At 47.0% G+C, this 16,599-nt stretch overlaps 1 protein-coding gene across 1 annotated transcript; it reads left to right on the top strand.

Annotated features, from left to right (window-relative positions):
• The first annotated feature begins 8,903 nt into the window (after positions 1-8,903).
• Positions 8,904-15,668, top strand: LOC139661049 (cdc42 effector protein 3-like). Its single transcript, XM_071539370.1, has 2 exons — positions 8,904-9,243; positions 13,822-15,668. The coding sequence occupies exon 2, from the start codon at positions 14,055-14,057 to the stop codon at positions 15,135-15,137; it is 1,083 nt and encodes a 360-aa protein (XP_071395471.1). The 5' UTR covers positions 8,904-9,243; positions 13,822-14,054; the 3' UTR covers positions 15,138-15,668.
• The last annotated feature ends 931 nt before the right edge of the window (positions 15,669-16,599 follow it).

The raw sequence follows: 16,599 nt of genomic DNA, 5'->3' as shown, positions 1-16,599 counted from the left end.
GCAGGCTGAAAAATGGCTGTTATCCACGCCGTAGAAGATGGGTGATGGGACAGTAATAGTGTTGGATGTTATCATGCTGCAGTAAGCGATTCTCTATGACCTGGTTGAACGGTAAGGTTAGGAGGTCATGATACTGTACATTAGGCAACTCTGTATTAAATTACAATGGATAACAACTGAGACTGTTACTGTTGACCAGGAGCCAGAAGAAGGGACTTGATTTGCAGTCGATCCTTAGCAGCTGCCTGTATGTGCAGTACCGAGTCATTATGGAGATATACTGTATATCTGCACACAGTACAAAACAGCAGCTTCTGCAAATAAGTCTTAGTCTTCGATCTTAATCTTTTACAGATGCCTCATATACCTGCGGCATTTCATTTACTATGTCATCCATACTGATTTCTTACTAATTTAATTCTGTACAATATTTTGGCAGTAAATATATTACACTACTCTTACAGACAAGCAAGATAACCTTGAGCCAAACTGTGGGCCTCCATCGTTTCATTGCAGGCATAATAGCTTCGTAATAGTTTAAAAACATCTACTCCTCCAGTACCTTTCAGTATAATTGATGTTCAAGGAGTCCACGCCTCAAGCTGTACACTACCATTACGGCTGCGGTGATTTACGCACTGTTTTAGCCTGTGTGTTGCTCACAGGTGGGAAGAGGATCAAAACATCCTACTCAAGCACAAGTATGGATCCTTTGTTACTGATAAGCAGCTCATTTAAAATGTTTAGCTCAGAGAAAAATACTTTTTTGCAAAGGGGAACATTGTTACAGATGATGGTACATATGGACAAAAGGGTTCAAGAGTTCAAACTAGGTTCTTTTCATAAAAAAATACATACCAAAAGAAAGTGCATTAATAAATTAAAGCATGAACCAACACCATTCATTCAACATGAGAACCACTGGACAGTTTTTGATGCAATGCCTATGGAGAACCTACAAAAGTTGTACTCTGTATGGATGCATTGTAAAATGTATTGAAATAACAATGCTTTAGTCAATACATACTTACATACAAAAAGTACTTAAAAAAGCACAAGTACACAAGAAAGCTACTCAGTTATAGTAACAGGAGTAACTGTATTTCATTACTTCCACCCTTGATGTTGTTGATGTGTTCCTCTGAACCACTGTACTGAAACCTCAGACCCTCCCAGGACTTTCATAAAGTAGACCTGTAATCCTGGAATATTGGATGCTTTCATGCAGCATCAGATCATAACCTCAGTCAAATAACTTCTCTTCTCTAACTACCAATTTGTTAACTGGGGAGATCTTTGAAAGACGTGTTTGTGGGTTAATTACCGGGCTAGGCTTCCTATCAATGGGCCTCTTTCACGGTCACTGTGTTGATGCCACACACGGTTTTCGCGTCCAAGCTATCAAATGCCCTTCCTTTCACATGATCAGCTCTTTTGTGGCCTCCCGGGTGCCTCTGTCTTTTGCACACGCTCAGTTTCACCGCGCACGCTCGGTGTCTCCGCGCCCGTGTGCACGCTCACTGGCTCTGAATACAATAAAGGCTGAGGTATCCGTGGTATTCGCCTAGCCCCCGCAGCAGCTCCCTCTGCCTTTGACACATACTAGAGTTTCTGAGGAACGGGCCATTATTATAGGCCTCCGCTCGGCCGCTTCTCAAGTAATTCCTACGTTGGTAGAATCGGGAATGCAGGGTGTGATATTGTGTGTGGTGTGGGTATTATGTGTAAGTGTAGAGTCAGTTTGTCAAGTTGGACAGAGGCTGGGAGGAACGTCAGGGTCAGAGGACTTAATTTAGAAGGGGAGCGCCAAAGAGGACTCGAGTTGTCATCCCCGGAGTGTTCTTCCCTTTTCTAGACAGGTTTGGACAAGTAGCCACACTAATAACACCATCCCCAGTCCAACATACTCAGCTTCACTGCATGCCTGACAGTAGCTGAAAACTTGATTTCCACAAGTCTACTTCTGGGGAAAAAACATTACAAAAATCTGTTAATCATTCAATTTGTCATGATTTTAAGGCTTAAATTCGTAAGCTTAAGACTTAAGTTACCCACTGTTCTTCAAAAATACCCTTTTAATAATACTGTGCTGTTATTCATTCTGCAAGAGTAGGTGCCGATTTTTTTCAAACGTTGGATATGTCATTTTGGAACCGAACACATATGGAACCATATGGTAGATTACCAACTGTGGGAAGGGATCATCCAATCGCCCAGGAGAAAAAAAGCACATGAGTGAGATTAATTGGATCCATTTACTATAGATAACAGATGCATGCTGAGTCACATTCACTGTTTTAAAGAGTGAACGACTCAAATTAAGACTGTTGCTGATAAAGAGTACAGCAGATGGTGTCTGGGTATATTAAAAAGCCCTGGCTCAAATCTCCCCACGCCTTTATGCCTCTCCCTGCTCAGCACTGCGCCGGACTGAATCATTTGCTTTGCTGTGGGATCCGTGCCACAGCAACAGAGCTGCCACTAAAATGAGCAATAGCGCCCAAGAAATCCTCAAGAATGCATTTCCTATTTCAAATAGCACAATTAAGCGATTTTATACGAAGTTTGAATGCAATCAACATAATCAAAGCGTTTCAGAGTTGGCAGATGGAAACTTTGAAGGCTGCTAATGAACTGAGCTTTTGACTTGAGTCAAAGTGGCTGAAGATAATCTCACCAGATGTTACAAAGCATATTGCTGTTGCTGAGAGTGAAACCACACATATTTCTATCTGAAGCAGATGAAGAGTAGCCAACACACAGTCAGTTTGACAATGTACAGTATAATGTGAGAATGTGACCTCTCCTCATCTGGTGGTTGCTATCAATGCAGCTCATTCTGGAATTAAACACATAACTCGTGAGTGATTGAGGACTCTTTGTGCTACCAGTAGCAACAAAATGTATTTTGGGACAATTAAAAAGCCTAAAAAGGACACTACAAAAATTGAAATGTCAGCATCAGACGGAAACTTTCTCATGCTATTATTTTTTTCTTGACCCCAGGAATGTCATTTACTGACCACACAGATAAGACTTCCGTAAACCCATGAACTGGAGCGACACATGGATTCCCTATGGACATCTTAGTAGGCATGGAGAAAAACAGGAAGCCATCCTTTGATCAGATTGGAGGCTGACTGACAATGATGGATTTCAGCAGGGGCTATCCCCCCACCCCGAAAGCGTCCTGCAGCGACCATGTAATATGTTACGGGTCCGAAATGGAACTGAACGGCGATTCACCCCGTATCTCGCTATCTCCACGCAAGGAATGCCGCGTGTTTATTTTTCCACTTCCCCTTGTGTCCAATTAGACACACCCACGCAAAACCTTACTGCGAGTGTTGCTGCATCCAAGCATTAGTTTAATCACATTATCTTCTCAAATGAAAAAGCATTATATAACCTGTGTTCTGTGTACATTCTCCAAATTCCAACATGGTGGAGCATGTTTCCCGGAGCCTTGAACACATCTGTAATGAGAAACAGACCGAGTCTCCTGGTCTGAAGAATAAATCAAGGATCTGCTGAAGGCACCGCAAGCCCTCGAGCTACCAAAAGATCTCTGACAGCACAACATGAGACATCTGTGAGCAGTGTCAGCGCTCACATCTCCCCCCCCCCCTCGTCGGTCCTGGCCAATGACGCGAACACAGGTCCGGGCCTCAGACTGGCCTTAGTTTGACTGTAGCTGGTATCCTAACTCTATGATATGGGCTAGGGCAAGCTGCCAATTCTCATGGACGTAACAGCGCTACGGTTGTGCAGGATGTAGGCCCCTGGCGGACATGGACGACCGCGAGCTGATTGCGAGAGGGCGGCCTGTGGCACGGCTACTGGAATTCCAATGGGAAGGCTCACTCCTCCTCGCCATGTGATGTATCGCTTGTTCTCTTTCCCCCCCCGGATGCGTGCCAGACACGGTCACACAAGCGTGGATGTGGTCAGATGGTCTAACTGTGGAAGACAGATTGTCTCTGCAAAAAAATCCCCCCTCAGATACCCTTACAATGTTAGATAGCATCAATCTGTGATGTTCAGTCCTACATTTCCCAAAATGCCTTTCAACAACACCGAGAAAAGGAGTGTGAACTTGTTGCATTCAGTAGGCGTAAGCGGAGAGAGCGATAGTTATAGTAAGAGCAAGACATTTCACTCCCTTAATCCAATGACAAGGAACCTGTGTCACAGTGTACAATACGTTTGTATAGTGAACAGTACATTTAAGCTTTTGTATTGTGCTGATATTTTACTTGTATACAATTAATGAAAACAAAGAAAAAGTTCACTGTTTTCACTGAAACTCCCACAATCCTTCTTCATATGAGGAATCATCTAATTGGTCGGTTTAGAGTTGGTTGTGCTGACAAAGCTGCAACACACACATCCTTTCAGTGAGTCATTAGTCCTGAACCTTTCAACATTTCAAGGTAAAAGGGAGGTGGGGTGCATTTTATTGTTGTTATAGTCGATAATGTTACTGGCAGTTATTTATGTCAGTACATCACTGAGACATAGACATAGTTTTATGGCTAGTTCCGAGGTAAATAAATGAGGGAGGGTGTTTTGTTGTTGTCAAGTTGCTAACTTTGTTCCAAATTGACGGCATTTGCCACTGAGGTCAATGTCAACCTCACAATGTCAAGTAGTTACTTTTGCATGCATGTGGTGTTGTTGCCTAGTTGATGTTACCATGGAAAATGGCAAAATCCAACCAGCAGACATAACTTTATAGCAGGAGCTAGCTTTATCATGCTCAGATTTCACTAAACAACATACACTGGCTATGTTTACATGCAATCAAATATTGCTCTTAATGTGATTATGACAATAATTTGATTAAGCTGTTTACATGCGCAACAGAAGTAAATATTCCGCTGTATATGCTATGTCACATTACCCAACTATTCAGTGTATAGGCTACATCTGCAGCCCCCCTCCACATGCTATAATGTATTATAGCCTACATAGGCTATATAGGCTAATATAAATAATGTGACATCTCCACGTGAGCACTTCCCTCCTTTCATTCCAAATTCAGCCATAATTCTCCTGTGCAATGCCCTGGTTGTAACTTTCCTACAATAGCATCGTGCGACTATACAGCATCTGTACTTGTTTAACAGTGTTAAAGTGTTTTAGTGTGGATGTTTCCTTTAAAGCTTTGAATCCCACAGGAATCTTATTTACTAACTTCTAAACATATACAGGTTGAGGCTGGGCAGCATATCAGTGATGGCACTCAAATAGAAATCAATCTGAGTGCATGTATACACCGAAGCACTGAACACTGATTGCACTTTAAGTTGCTTTGGGTAATGCACCCAATAAATGCCACCATTAACTTCTGACAGTGAATTAGATTTGGAGAGCTGACACACTGCTTCACCTCCCACCTTTCACCTCTTATCCAGCTCGTACCGCTGCTAAAATAGACACATAAACCAAGGTGCTACCTCCGGTGTGTGGTCTACTGTGATTCCGGATGGCGCATCGCCCGCACACACACACAGAAAAAACATTTTGGGATGCAGCCACAGAGCAAGACAGTGTTTAGACTACCCACAATCCACTCCTTTCTCCGCTCAGCTACACATCTCCTTTACTCAGAACATTGGCCAATACCCTCAGTGTCGGGTCCCTCCCAGTGTACTGCCTGAAGGCCCGAGAACATTGTGAAATGTTTACTGTCAGGATGAAAATAAATGTCCACACGAGGACCTACAGGAAAAATAGTGCAACCCTGAGAGAAAACTCTGATAAGATTGTAAATGGAGCCATTATAGACTGGCCTGTCAACATGTGGCGTCAGGGCTCTGAGCGTTCCCTATGTTGAATGCATGTGGGACATTTTGTTCATGAAATGTTATTCGATGCTGTAAAAAAATGTTGACAAATGTCCTGAAGTAAGGGAGTGCATAATTGCCTGAACCCCCCCTAGAGAGTGGAGAATGTAGGGAGTAATTTCATTGTTATTGCTCCACATATCTTTGATACTTAGAGCTCTTGTCATTTCAATGCGTTGTTTTGCAGATCCAATTGTGAAAAGTGAGATCTTGTGAGACTCTTGAGAGACTCTGTCTCTCATGGCTGTAATTATTTATTTTCTTCCATATTCTTCCTCTCCATCTTTAAATGTTGCTCATATGGATGGAAAACACTACATTCAGTCACAATATGACCAATTCCTAAAGCAAAATCAGATGTTTTGTGCATCCAAACCTGTCACTTAACACCTCATGGCATGATCAAATGCTAAAAATTGCGTCAAAAACACAGCTGTAACCGTAGCCTTTTTTTAGAAGACAATCTGTCCCAAACCAGTGCTTTGTGTTACTGTTTCATATCCCTCACTTCACTCACTTTCCCTCCCTCAGACACCAAGTGATAATGATGTAGCTTACTCCATCATGGGTGTGAACACGTCTGTCACAGCAGCCGGAGGAGGAAGGGTGGGATAGAGAGGTTGATGTGTTGATTGGATGAGCTGTTAACCTGAAATGAAAAACCCAAATCTGTGAGACTGAGGAAAGAAAGAAAGTCATCAACCACACAGAGGAGCATGCTACACCTCATGACTTACAACCGGGCTACAACAGGCAAGAAGGCTACCAATTCTGTTTAGAGTTCAGTGTGATTCTGAAATCCTGTTTTTCTCAGTCGTTTCACTTTGATGGACTGTGACAGGCTTGTTTACCTGGCCTGGGATCAGTGCGTGGTGTGTCAGTCGGAGGAAAGTGACCTCAGTGGAGCAACTCAGACAAGACACCTAGGACTGGAGAGAGAAACCTCACATACAGAGAGGCCTCTTGTTCAAAGGGCAAAGGCAGGGGCCAAAGCAAAGGGCGCCTAATGGAACTGGAGTTAAACTGGAATATATATATATATATATAAAAAAAAAAAGCCTAATTCCTCCCATAACACGACCCAAAACAGCGGTTGTGATGGAAAAACAAAAATGAGATGATATTCCTGGCATTTACTGTGTATTCAACAGAAGTGGTGTGAGCTTGCTGGCTCTCGGGTTCAGCCAGTGGAAGAATAGCTGCGAGCGGCGGGAGAAGGAGAAACGCTCCAAAAACTGAGATTCGGAAGTGAAAGACTGTCAGGGCTGATGAAGACCTAACGTCGGACGGGTGCGAATTTTCTAGTTAGCGCCGACGAAATTTCCCATCGCTCCACTCTACGCTGAAGCGATTTATCGTGCGGGGGGAGGAGGAGTTTATTTTTAGTTTGTTTTTAGTGCAGCGGCTCCGGAGTTTCCAAGGTTTTAACAGGCCTTCCTAAATGAGAAGACAGCGGTGTGTGTTCTACTTACAGATCATGTGCCGGCCACATGGACGCCGCGATGACATCACCCCCCCCCCCGGCGACACTGCAACACCATGCTGAAAGGCCCTCATTCACAAGTGCTGTTTAACTGGTGCCAAATGATGGCTGTGCAACTTAAATAGAGGGTGTCTCAGCGACTGTAAGCTGTCCACACACAGACACAGCCCAACACTATACATTACATGTGAGTGTAAGACTTACATGGGGCTAGTTATTACATTGGCACATCTATTGCATGAAATATAACTGTAGGGAGAAAGCTGGATTTAAGGAGAATGAGCGATCCAGGTCAAAATTTGCCAGAGGAGGAGGAGTGGGAATTTGCGGTGTTTGCTGAAGGATGTGCTTCCTCATATGTTGGACAAGACAGGATTACTGCTGAAGTATGAGTAAGGCTTGTGAGGACATGCATTCACCCCTCTTCCTCACCGCAAACAGAAGCACACACACACACACACACTCTCTGATTGAGACACAAGCACCCTTCCCCCCGCCATGTATCTCCTCTCTCTCTCTCTCTCTCTCTCTCTCACAATGGACATGCAGAAACACACACCTCTCCTTCGCTTTCCCCTCCCCGATCTCTTTAATACGGAGCGTGACATCACCTCTGAGCAGCACCGGTTTCCAAGGTGATGGGATTTTTTTTTTCTTTTTTTTTTTTCTTTTTTTGGACGAGAATAGAACAGAGCATGGAGAGCTGCTAAAAAAAAAATCGAAAACGCAGAGACCTGTGTCCTTGACTCGAGGGCATCGGGTTAGAGCCTCTACACCGTCCACTGTTCCCCTCTCCATGCGTATGAAAAGATAATAGAAACACAATGATTCCCACTGAGGAAGTCTATTTCGGCTCGCAGCAACCCATGCGCTGTCTATTAGCCAATTTATAAATGTCCTCTGATGCACTGCAGTGCCGCAGTGCTCTGCAGTAATTAGTCCATTCAAACCATATAGCCTCACATACTGTCTGCTGTCTCTTTCAAAAACGAAGGCACGTGCCAGAGATAGATAGTATTTAATATGAGACAATGTGGTTTTGCAGAGAATAGGAGTTATAGTTTGGGGAAATAATGGGAGAGTGAGTGGTGTGCATTGGACAGATAAGGATAGAGAGGGGAGGCTCGAGAAGGAGAGAGAGAGAGAGGGAGAGAGAGAGAAGCCAGACAGCCAGAATACAGCCAGTCAAGTGTCTGCCGGCTGCCGGCTGAATTTACAGAATAGCTCTTATCAGATGTAGGCAGTCTCAAAGCCAGGCGGAGAGAGGCGGAGAGGCAGGCGAGTGAGAGAGAGAGAGAGGGGGGGGACGAAAAGAGCGCACACCCACCCACACACACCCACACTCCCACATGCACACACATATCAGAAAACCACTGTTTTGCAGAGGGAGAGAGAGATAGCCAGACATCCCATGAGGCAACGGGCATGGCGTCCGCCTTCTGCACACAGCGCCGCTGACAGGTCAGCTGTCCGTCCGGAAGACATCAGCACAAGCTGCAGTGAGGGGGACAGGAAGGATCCTCCAACACCACAGAACTGCTGCTAAAAACATATATATATATATAGACAGACAAGCACAGGTGCTGCTGGAGAGGGCGAGAGACACAGAGAGAGAGAGAGTGAGAAGGGAAAGAGAGAGACAGAGGAGAGAGAGAGAGAGAGAGAGAGAGAGAGAGAGGGAGGGGAGGGAGGGGTAGGAGGAGACTGACTGCTTCAGAGGGGGAATAGGAGCCTGAGAGGAATTCCAAAACAGCTGTCCGGCAGACGTCCCAGCAGCCCGAGGCAGAGACAGACAGAAGGCAGGGCAGTGTCAACAAGCCGCGGGACGCTCACACATCGGCGCGGGGGCTGCAGTGCTCAGCAGAACCCCGCCAGTACCTGGGAAGGATCAAGATCTCTGGAATATCTGAGGTGAGTGAGAGCGGGAGCAGATATCGGTACGGTCGTGTGGAGCGATGTTGCTGCAGTTTACCTGCTGGCTTGTAAGTGGCAGGGTTTGTGACTTACAGCGTTGGGCTTGTGGTGAATGTCTGGAGGAGAGCAGGTTAGCACAAGATGTGTGAGAGCAAGCATGGTACAGTAAGTGAAGCGTTTGTCCAGCAAATGCTCTCATACATGCAACTCAAGGGCTGCACTGTGAAGAGGGAGCAACACGATCCCCTTCACCGCTTTCCTAGAGGGACGTTTTTAGTCCGGCTACACGCTTAAGGCATGTTCCTCCGAAACGCGGAGCTGGCTTTGCCGTAATCTCTTGAGGGAGCAGATTTGGGAAGGGAGTTTTCAGGGGTAAACCGGGGGGGGGAGGAGGGAGAGAAAGGACCGTGCTCATCACTTTGCCGGTGTGCGTTCGTGTTGACATTCCCTTCATGTTTCGTGCGCTTTGATATGGTTTCCTGCTCGCCCCTGCCAAGGATAACTCTGGCGAGCGCTGCCCATGCTTGCGGGTGGCACAGGGGAGCGAGAAAGAGAGACAGAACAAATACTCCACCCTGCTATTCAGCATAGTCCCAGCACAGCCACCGGGCCCCCAGAGGAAGGCCTTTGCCTATAATTGAGGGTTTTTTTTTTTTATGTAACAAACAGCTCAGCCTATTCTGTAAGGCTACCATTACCCTCTGTGGTATGTGCATTTTCTTTTTATAACAGCCCAAAGAGAGGGTCTTTCTGCTATTTATAGACATGACAGAAGTCAAGGCCAGGGTTATGTGTTAGAACACTATTAAAAAAACTCTGTACTTCCACTGATTATACTATACCACGCAGTAGGAGGAACATTGTTAAGAAGTTAGTCTCCTACATGCTGTTGTTACCCTGCACACAACCACTACAGAGCTGCAGAGTAGCGTGTTATTTTCTCACTCAGCACAGTAATCCCATCACGGGACGGATATTTACGGCTTCTATTTTCAAGAATGGGAAAGTCATATACAGGTCATAATTTGAACAGCTGTCTCCGTGTGTCCCTCCTCGCTGGCTGCGGTGCAATTCTGTGTACGGTGACGCCGAACTGCAGAGCATCATCAAACTGTAGCGCTTGTTTAGACTACAGCAGGGTGACACCAGTTCTAAGAATATGCTGACCCACATATTTCGCACGTGACTCGATTAAAACAAGAGGTGTCCGAAAATAGACGGGCAAATCACGAGCAGCGACTTTAATTGCCAGATATTCTACCACCTCCCATCAGCTCATATCTGTCTGTCTTTACACTTACAGTTTCAGCACCCCTACCCCCCCCCCCCCCCCTCACTAATAACCCCCCGAAGCACGCACCGCATTCCCCCTCCAGCCTCGCCGGAGAGGCTGGAGCCGCTCCAGACCTCGCCGCGCCTGCACAGATAGCCGCCGCTGACCCAATGACACACTGGCTCCGTCCCGCAGCGGCCGAGGCGCCGCCGCATCCCTCCTTTCTCCTTCCCCCCCCCCGGAGGTGTAAACGAAACCCGCGACCGCATTCTGCAGTGGCGTCGCCGGCTGGCTCGGAAGCTGGCGAACATGTGCCGCGCAGCTTCTTTTGGGCCCGTTCCAAAAAGGAGGCCGCAAATCCTTGGCCTTGGCTGTGAGCTAGACCAGAATACACCTGCTTAGCTGCTAACACCCTGCGGAGACCAAAATGGATTCATTGGGTCAACAGGCCGTAAAGTTTTATCCTGGGCTATCCTGGGCTGCTGTAATTGATTAATTTCGTCTTGGGCTGCTGCCACAACCTTAACTCTATCATACTCTAATACTGCTGTGATTTTAGAGATTCTCTACGCACTATTTCAATCAATACTCAATCACTCAATTCCTCAACAAACTCCCATATTGGATGTATAGTGAAACACTGGCAGCCAAGACATAAAAGCCTGAGATGAGGATATTGTTTTCCTCATGCGCTGCTGGTGGCCTCTGGCATTCCAGTCATGTTTGCCATATAAGCCAAACTGAAGCACCAGCAGGAAGGCTGACGTGAAGGTCAGGCTTTCACCATACCAGCTGACTTCTCACGGGCCACAACTGTTGACCTTGGCTCGGATGCACAGCAGATGTCTCCCCGTGAGCGCTGGAAGAGTTGGGTTGCTCTGCCGGTAGAGGAGTTCCTATACATTCCATCTATATTATTGATTTCACAATGAGATTATCAGCTACCATAATGCATGAGCTTTGTGTTTTACAGGGTCTGCACAATTCTCACAGGTGAGGCAGTGTGGTCTAATTTCACGTCTGGGCAGACCAATAATCAATAAGTGCGTTTGATAGGAAGTGTTTGAGCCAGAGGTGAAGCGGTGACCTTCTTTTCTTGGGATTAGCAATACAGCGGATAACACAGCTATGTACTGTAGATGCAACACACACTCACAGGAAGCAGCTTTTCGGATCGGCAGGCTCGGCGGCGCGTTTGTTTAACTTCCGATTTCCCCCGCTGCAGCGTGCATCGGCTGTCAAGGTCAGAAAGGATTGAGCGATGGAGAAAGGGAAAGAGGCTGGAAAAAAAAAAAAAAACCCACAAGAAAGGGGAAGGAAGGAAGAAAAAAGGCCGAAAGGGAGAAAAGCCCGAGCTAAACAAGTGAGGGATCTTGCTTTACACCCCGGACTCCTCCACCTCCTCCCTCCTCATCAAACACTGCAGCGGTGCTTCTCATCTCCCCCCCCCCCCCCCCCCCCCCCCCCCCACCCCCGCCTCCACCCTGCTTCCCTTCCTTTCTCTCTCTCTCTCTCTCTGTCACTATTAGCAAACAAACACACACTCTCCTCCGCACACATGGCGTGCATTCAACACCGACCCCCGTCTCTCGCGGGTGCTGTCAAGCGCCTCGTACAAACACACCCCGCGCTCGCCACCGGCCACTCAAACACACAAGGACCCTTGGAGAGCGGCAACACACTCGCACATGTTCCGCATCCCTCCGCAGTGTTTGTCATGTCTATATATAGTCCCATAGTGCTTGCTGAGTGACAGGTTTATTTGGGTTGTAATGGCATCCCCCTTAAGTGAGAACATTTTCTCTACTACTTCATATGCTGCACAGTATGTCGAGGTCTGGAGACATATTGGTACTGCCACGCTGAATAGAAGCATTGCTCTCATGTGATAAAAACAGGTAGTTTCACTGGAGAAATGGAGAAAATGTATGTCAACGCCATCTTTGCCTGATGTCTCCATACTGTAGTCAAACCAGGCTGCTGTTGGGACTCAAATACAGAGCGACCGTCTCTCTCTCCCTCCTCACTAATGTGTCCGCTGAATAAACATAGCCTACTTAAAGTGTCTCTGATAAGGCTGCCGCAGCGTGTCTCTATGGGGTCGGTTGCAGCAGGAATGTGGATGTTTTCTAAGTCAAACTTTTTTCTCGGGGTGGACTTGACCGCCCAGGCACTTTTTGTGCGGCGGTGCGCTCCGTCGGACGGTCACCGCTGACAGACCTCTCATAAGTAAATATGTCTATAAATGGGCAAGCTCTCTCTCCTCTCTGGTGCTCTCCTCTCTCTCCCCCCCCCCCCCCCCCCCCCCCCACTTCACACACACACACACTCATTGTAGACTCCCTTCCTCTACAGTGTATTTTTTCCCCTTTCTCCTCGGTTGCTATGTCATTTCAAACGGTCAAACCAATTCTCTCCTCTTTTTTTTACTGAGCTCGTCCTGCACAGAGCTGCTTGCCAACACGATGACATTTTCTGTTGGGTTTGTAACAGAATAGCCTGGAGAAGGCAGCACTCCATGCAGGCACCTTTTTATCGAATCCAGTACTCCTTAATAACGTTTACCCATCCTGATATACTGTGCAAGCTCGCTGGTATATCAAATCCAAATCAAATCACCATCTGCATCACCTCCTTTCTTACAATCCACCCATCTAATCCCTCGCTCTATCTCTAAACCCCTTAAACCCCCTTCCTCCCCTCATTCTCCACATGCATCTCTTGCTATCTCTGTGCGTGTCTGCGCAGTAGCCTGCTCCTAAAACTGGCTGCCCCGCTCTGATCCCACTAAAGTCCCCTTTGCTTCTCCTCTCCCAATCTGCGGCCCAGCTGTTCCACATTAGCACATCCAGAGCGGGGAGGCCAAAGGAGGCTCATGTGCGGAAATGTGAATGTGAGTAGAGCAGCGGCAGCAGCCTTAGACCAGGCCTCGTCCTCCTCTCCTCTCCTCTCCTCTCCTCTGGCTCCTATGCTCTCCAGATGCGAGTGGATGATGAGGATGTTTTTGTGCGGGATCCAGAGCTTATTTCTGGGACTTGTGTCAGTAACCAGATTTCTTCATCTGGATGGCGGCGGTGACAGCAGTTGTACATCAGTAGGGGAAGGAAGCGTCAGTAAATCTGTCAGTGCTGGGTTTGTTTTATAAATACTGAATGGAATGCATAATGCAACATCTTCGCGTGCAACGTACCCCAGCAGCAAAGTGAGATATATAAGATGTCAAGTTTGAGTGCTGTCATATTGTTTGGAGCTAAGACTGCCGACTGTAAATCTGATCACTCTGTATTTCTCTCTCGTTTCAGAGAAGTGGCCATCTGACCTTTCCACAACCCCAGGCATCACCAGTAATACTTGGAATCCCATCTCCTGATCAATGACACAACGACTGAAGTTATTCCTGGAGTTGCACATGACCGCTGTATTCCTGAGAATGTAACTCGAGCGTCTCCCCAGGGACACTGTAACGTTCAGAACTTACAGAACATTCTCCACTGTCCTATCCTACGTATCTGAGATCTCTTCCACAGTTACAGCCATGCCAGCTAAGGCACCCATCTACCTGAAACCCACCAATAGCAAGAAGGGAAAGAAATGTCGCCTGAGGGATATATTGTCCCCGGACATGATCAGTCCGCCACTCGGGGACTTTCGCCACACCATCCACATCGGGAGGGGCGGGGAGCGAGATGCCTTCGGAGACATGTCCTTCCTCCAGGGAAAGTATGAGCTCCTTCCGGGGAAGGGAGAGGTGGTCCACCCGCAGTTCGGCATCCAAAGCGAGTTCCTGAGAGCGAACAGCACCTCCGACGCCTCCTTTGCCGAGACCCCGTCTCCGGTTCTCAAGAACGCCATCTCCCTCCCGACCATCGGCGGCTGCCAGGCGCTCACCCTGCCCCTGATCTCTTCCACTGTGTTCCCGCTGCCCCCGGAACCCCTGGACGACATCGTGGGGCCTACAGCTCCCATGAAACCTGACAGGGCAGAGGAGGTAGAGATCCTGCAGATGGACGCTCTGCTGCGCTCCATGGACGTCTTCAGCGGCGAGCCCTTGCCTCCCTCTGATATCCAATCAAAGCCCGATGTCCTTCTGGATGTGCTGGAAAAACCAGAGAAGCCGATGTCTAAGACAGTCGCCAAAGCTAACAAGATAAACAAGGGTGAAAGCAGGTCTGAAAAGCCATCACCTTATTACATCAATGGCCACAGCAACAGCATCTACAAAGCCAACGGAAGCCTGAACAGCAACACAAGCAGCGACAGCTTCGACAGCCTCGATGGCAAAGGGAGCTTCAAGAGTAACGGAATCTGCAATGGCAGTGGGAGTCTCAACGGCAACGGCAACTGCAACGGTTATGGATACTTTAACAATGACATTGCCCTGAGCTATAAGAAGGAGCTGTCCAAATGCAACGGAGACTGGGTGGACAGGGACAGTGGGGTGGAAGAGGGCCGCATCTGTGATTTTGAGTTTGAGTTTTCCAAGGAGAAGAGTTCGTCGCGGGATTCCCTCACCCAGATCACGGGGTCACTCCTGTCCCTTGAACTCGATCTGGGCCCATCCATCCTGGATGATGTGCTCAACATCATGGACAAGCCCATGGTGAAGAGCAGGCCTTGAGCAGTGCTGAGGCCCCAAGAGGAGAAAGGGAATTACTGAACTATAGCCATGAGGACAGAGACTCAAAAAGCAATCAAAATGGTGTCTGGATATATCATTGTGATGAAAATGAGCTAAAATAGACAGAGCTGCTTATGTTTTTATTGTCAAAACAAATAACTATTCTAGCTTCTATGGAGTGTTGATTCTTCTTCTTCTTCTTTTTTTTTTGTCTGTCACGCTACCAGCATGTTTATGATGCATGCGCTATTGAATTACAGCTAAAACACAGCCATTGTGCCTTTGATTTATTGATTAAATTACTGTAAAAATAATACACGATAGATTTGTGTTCTTATCCTGACTTCTGCAGTATATATGAGAGATACTTTACAAGTGTTGAGGTTGCTTTTTGCTTTTTTTTACACAGTCTTGATCTGTTTCTCCATGAAAATAATGCAGTTTGTGTGACTTTTTAATGTGTTTTAACAAAGCACTGTTTTGTTTGTCACATAATTCGTTTGCCACATGACTATTTCAAAGAACAGAGTACTATGCATATTTGTGTTTTTAATATTGTAACACAAATAAATACATTTTGTCCTATTTTTGCCCAATTTCTTGCGAGGAATGTGTGTACAGGATTTGAGTGTTTATTCCAAAAGATAAAGCAAATGGGGGAGAGGGAGAGAGAGAGAGAGAGAGAGGGAGAGAAAATCAGACCAAGAGTCAGATCAAAACTGAAAGAGTCAGACCAAAACTGAAATAGTAGGAGAGGGAAAAGACGAGGCAAAAGATGTCTTATCCAGGAAAGAAAGAGCTACAGATCGGCAGAGGGAAGGATAGAATGGATTTATTTTCTCGCCTCTGACATTCCTCGCATTCTGCCCGCCTGCCCTGCAGTGGGAGCACCGGTGGGCCTTCATCTGCCCCGACCAGGCGCCTGCTCCATTTGTTTGCGTGCGGACGGGACAAGCAGAGGAGGGGTCTTTAACATTCCCCGCATTCCAGCCGCGGAGCACAAGTGTCCAGGACCAGACATAAATCAGCTGTTTCCAGTGAAGAGGGGCGGGTTCTCGGTCTTAGCCACGCAATATCCATCACCCGGGATGTATAGAGAGACGGGGCTGTAAAACACAGCGCTTACAACCCACAGGCAAACTTTGCTCAGTGCTGAGCGATGGATGGGCCCTCTCCGTATGTCTAGGTACAATAAAGATCATGTTGACCCAGCAGCGTTAAAGCAACAGTCTGAAAGAGCAAGACAGCGGTGAATACCCACGCTTGCCGCCTCTTGAACCCTACCACCCCTTTGTAACTCTGCCCCTATCCTCTATCTCTTCAGTGTAGACATACAGTATGTCTACACTGTGAGTCATAACAAGACCCTATGGAAGCCTGTGCTGTTCCTCTTGAACACCGTACAAATCCGAGATAAGGGCCAAGGCATCCCCCAGCGTCCACGTGCCGCCACGTCATTCTC

The sequence above is a fragment of the Centroberyx affinis genome, unplaced genomic scaffold, assembly GCF_046629955.1.
Source record: "Centroberyx affinis isolate AG114_WGS23_722 - 3 ecotype Tasmania unplaced genomic scaffold, CSIRO-AGI_Caff_v1 ptg003442l_1, whole genome shotgun sequence".
Classification (NCBI taxonomy): domain Eukaryota; kingdom Metazoa; phylum Chordata; class Actinopteri; order Beryciformes; family Berycidae; genus Centroberyx; species Centroberyx affinis.
Note: the sequence above shows the minus strand (reverse complement) of the source record. Positions and strands in the feature narration are given on the sequence as shown.

Coding starts and splice junctions, on each gene's coding strand:
- LOC139661049 (XM_071539370.1), top strand. CDS start 14,055: ATGCCAGCTAAGGCACCCATCTACCTGAAACCCACCAATAGCAAGAAG.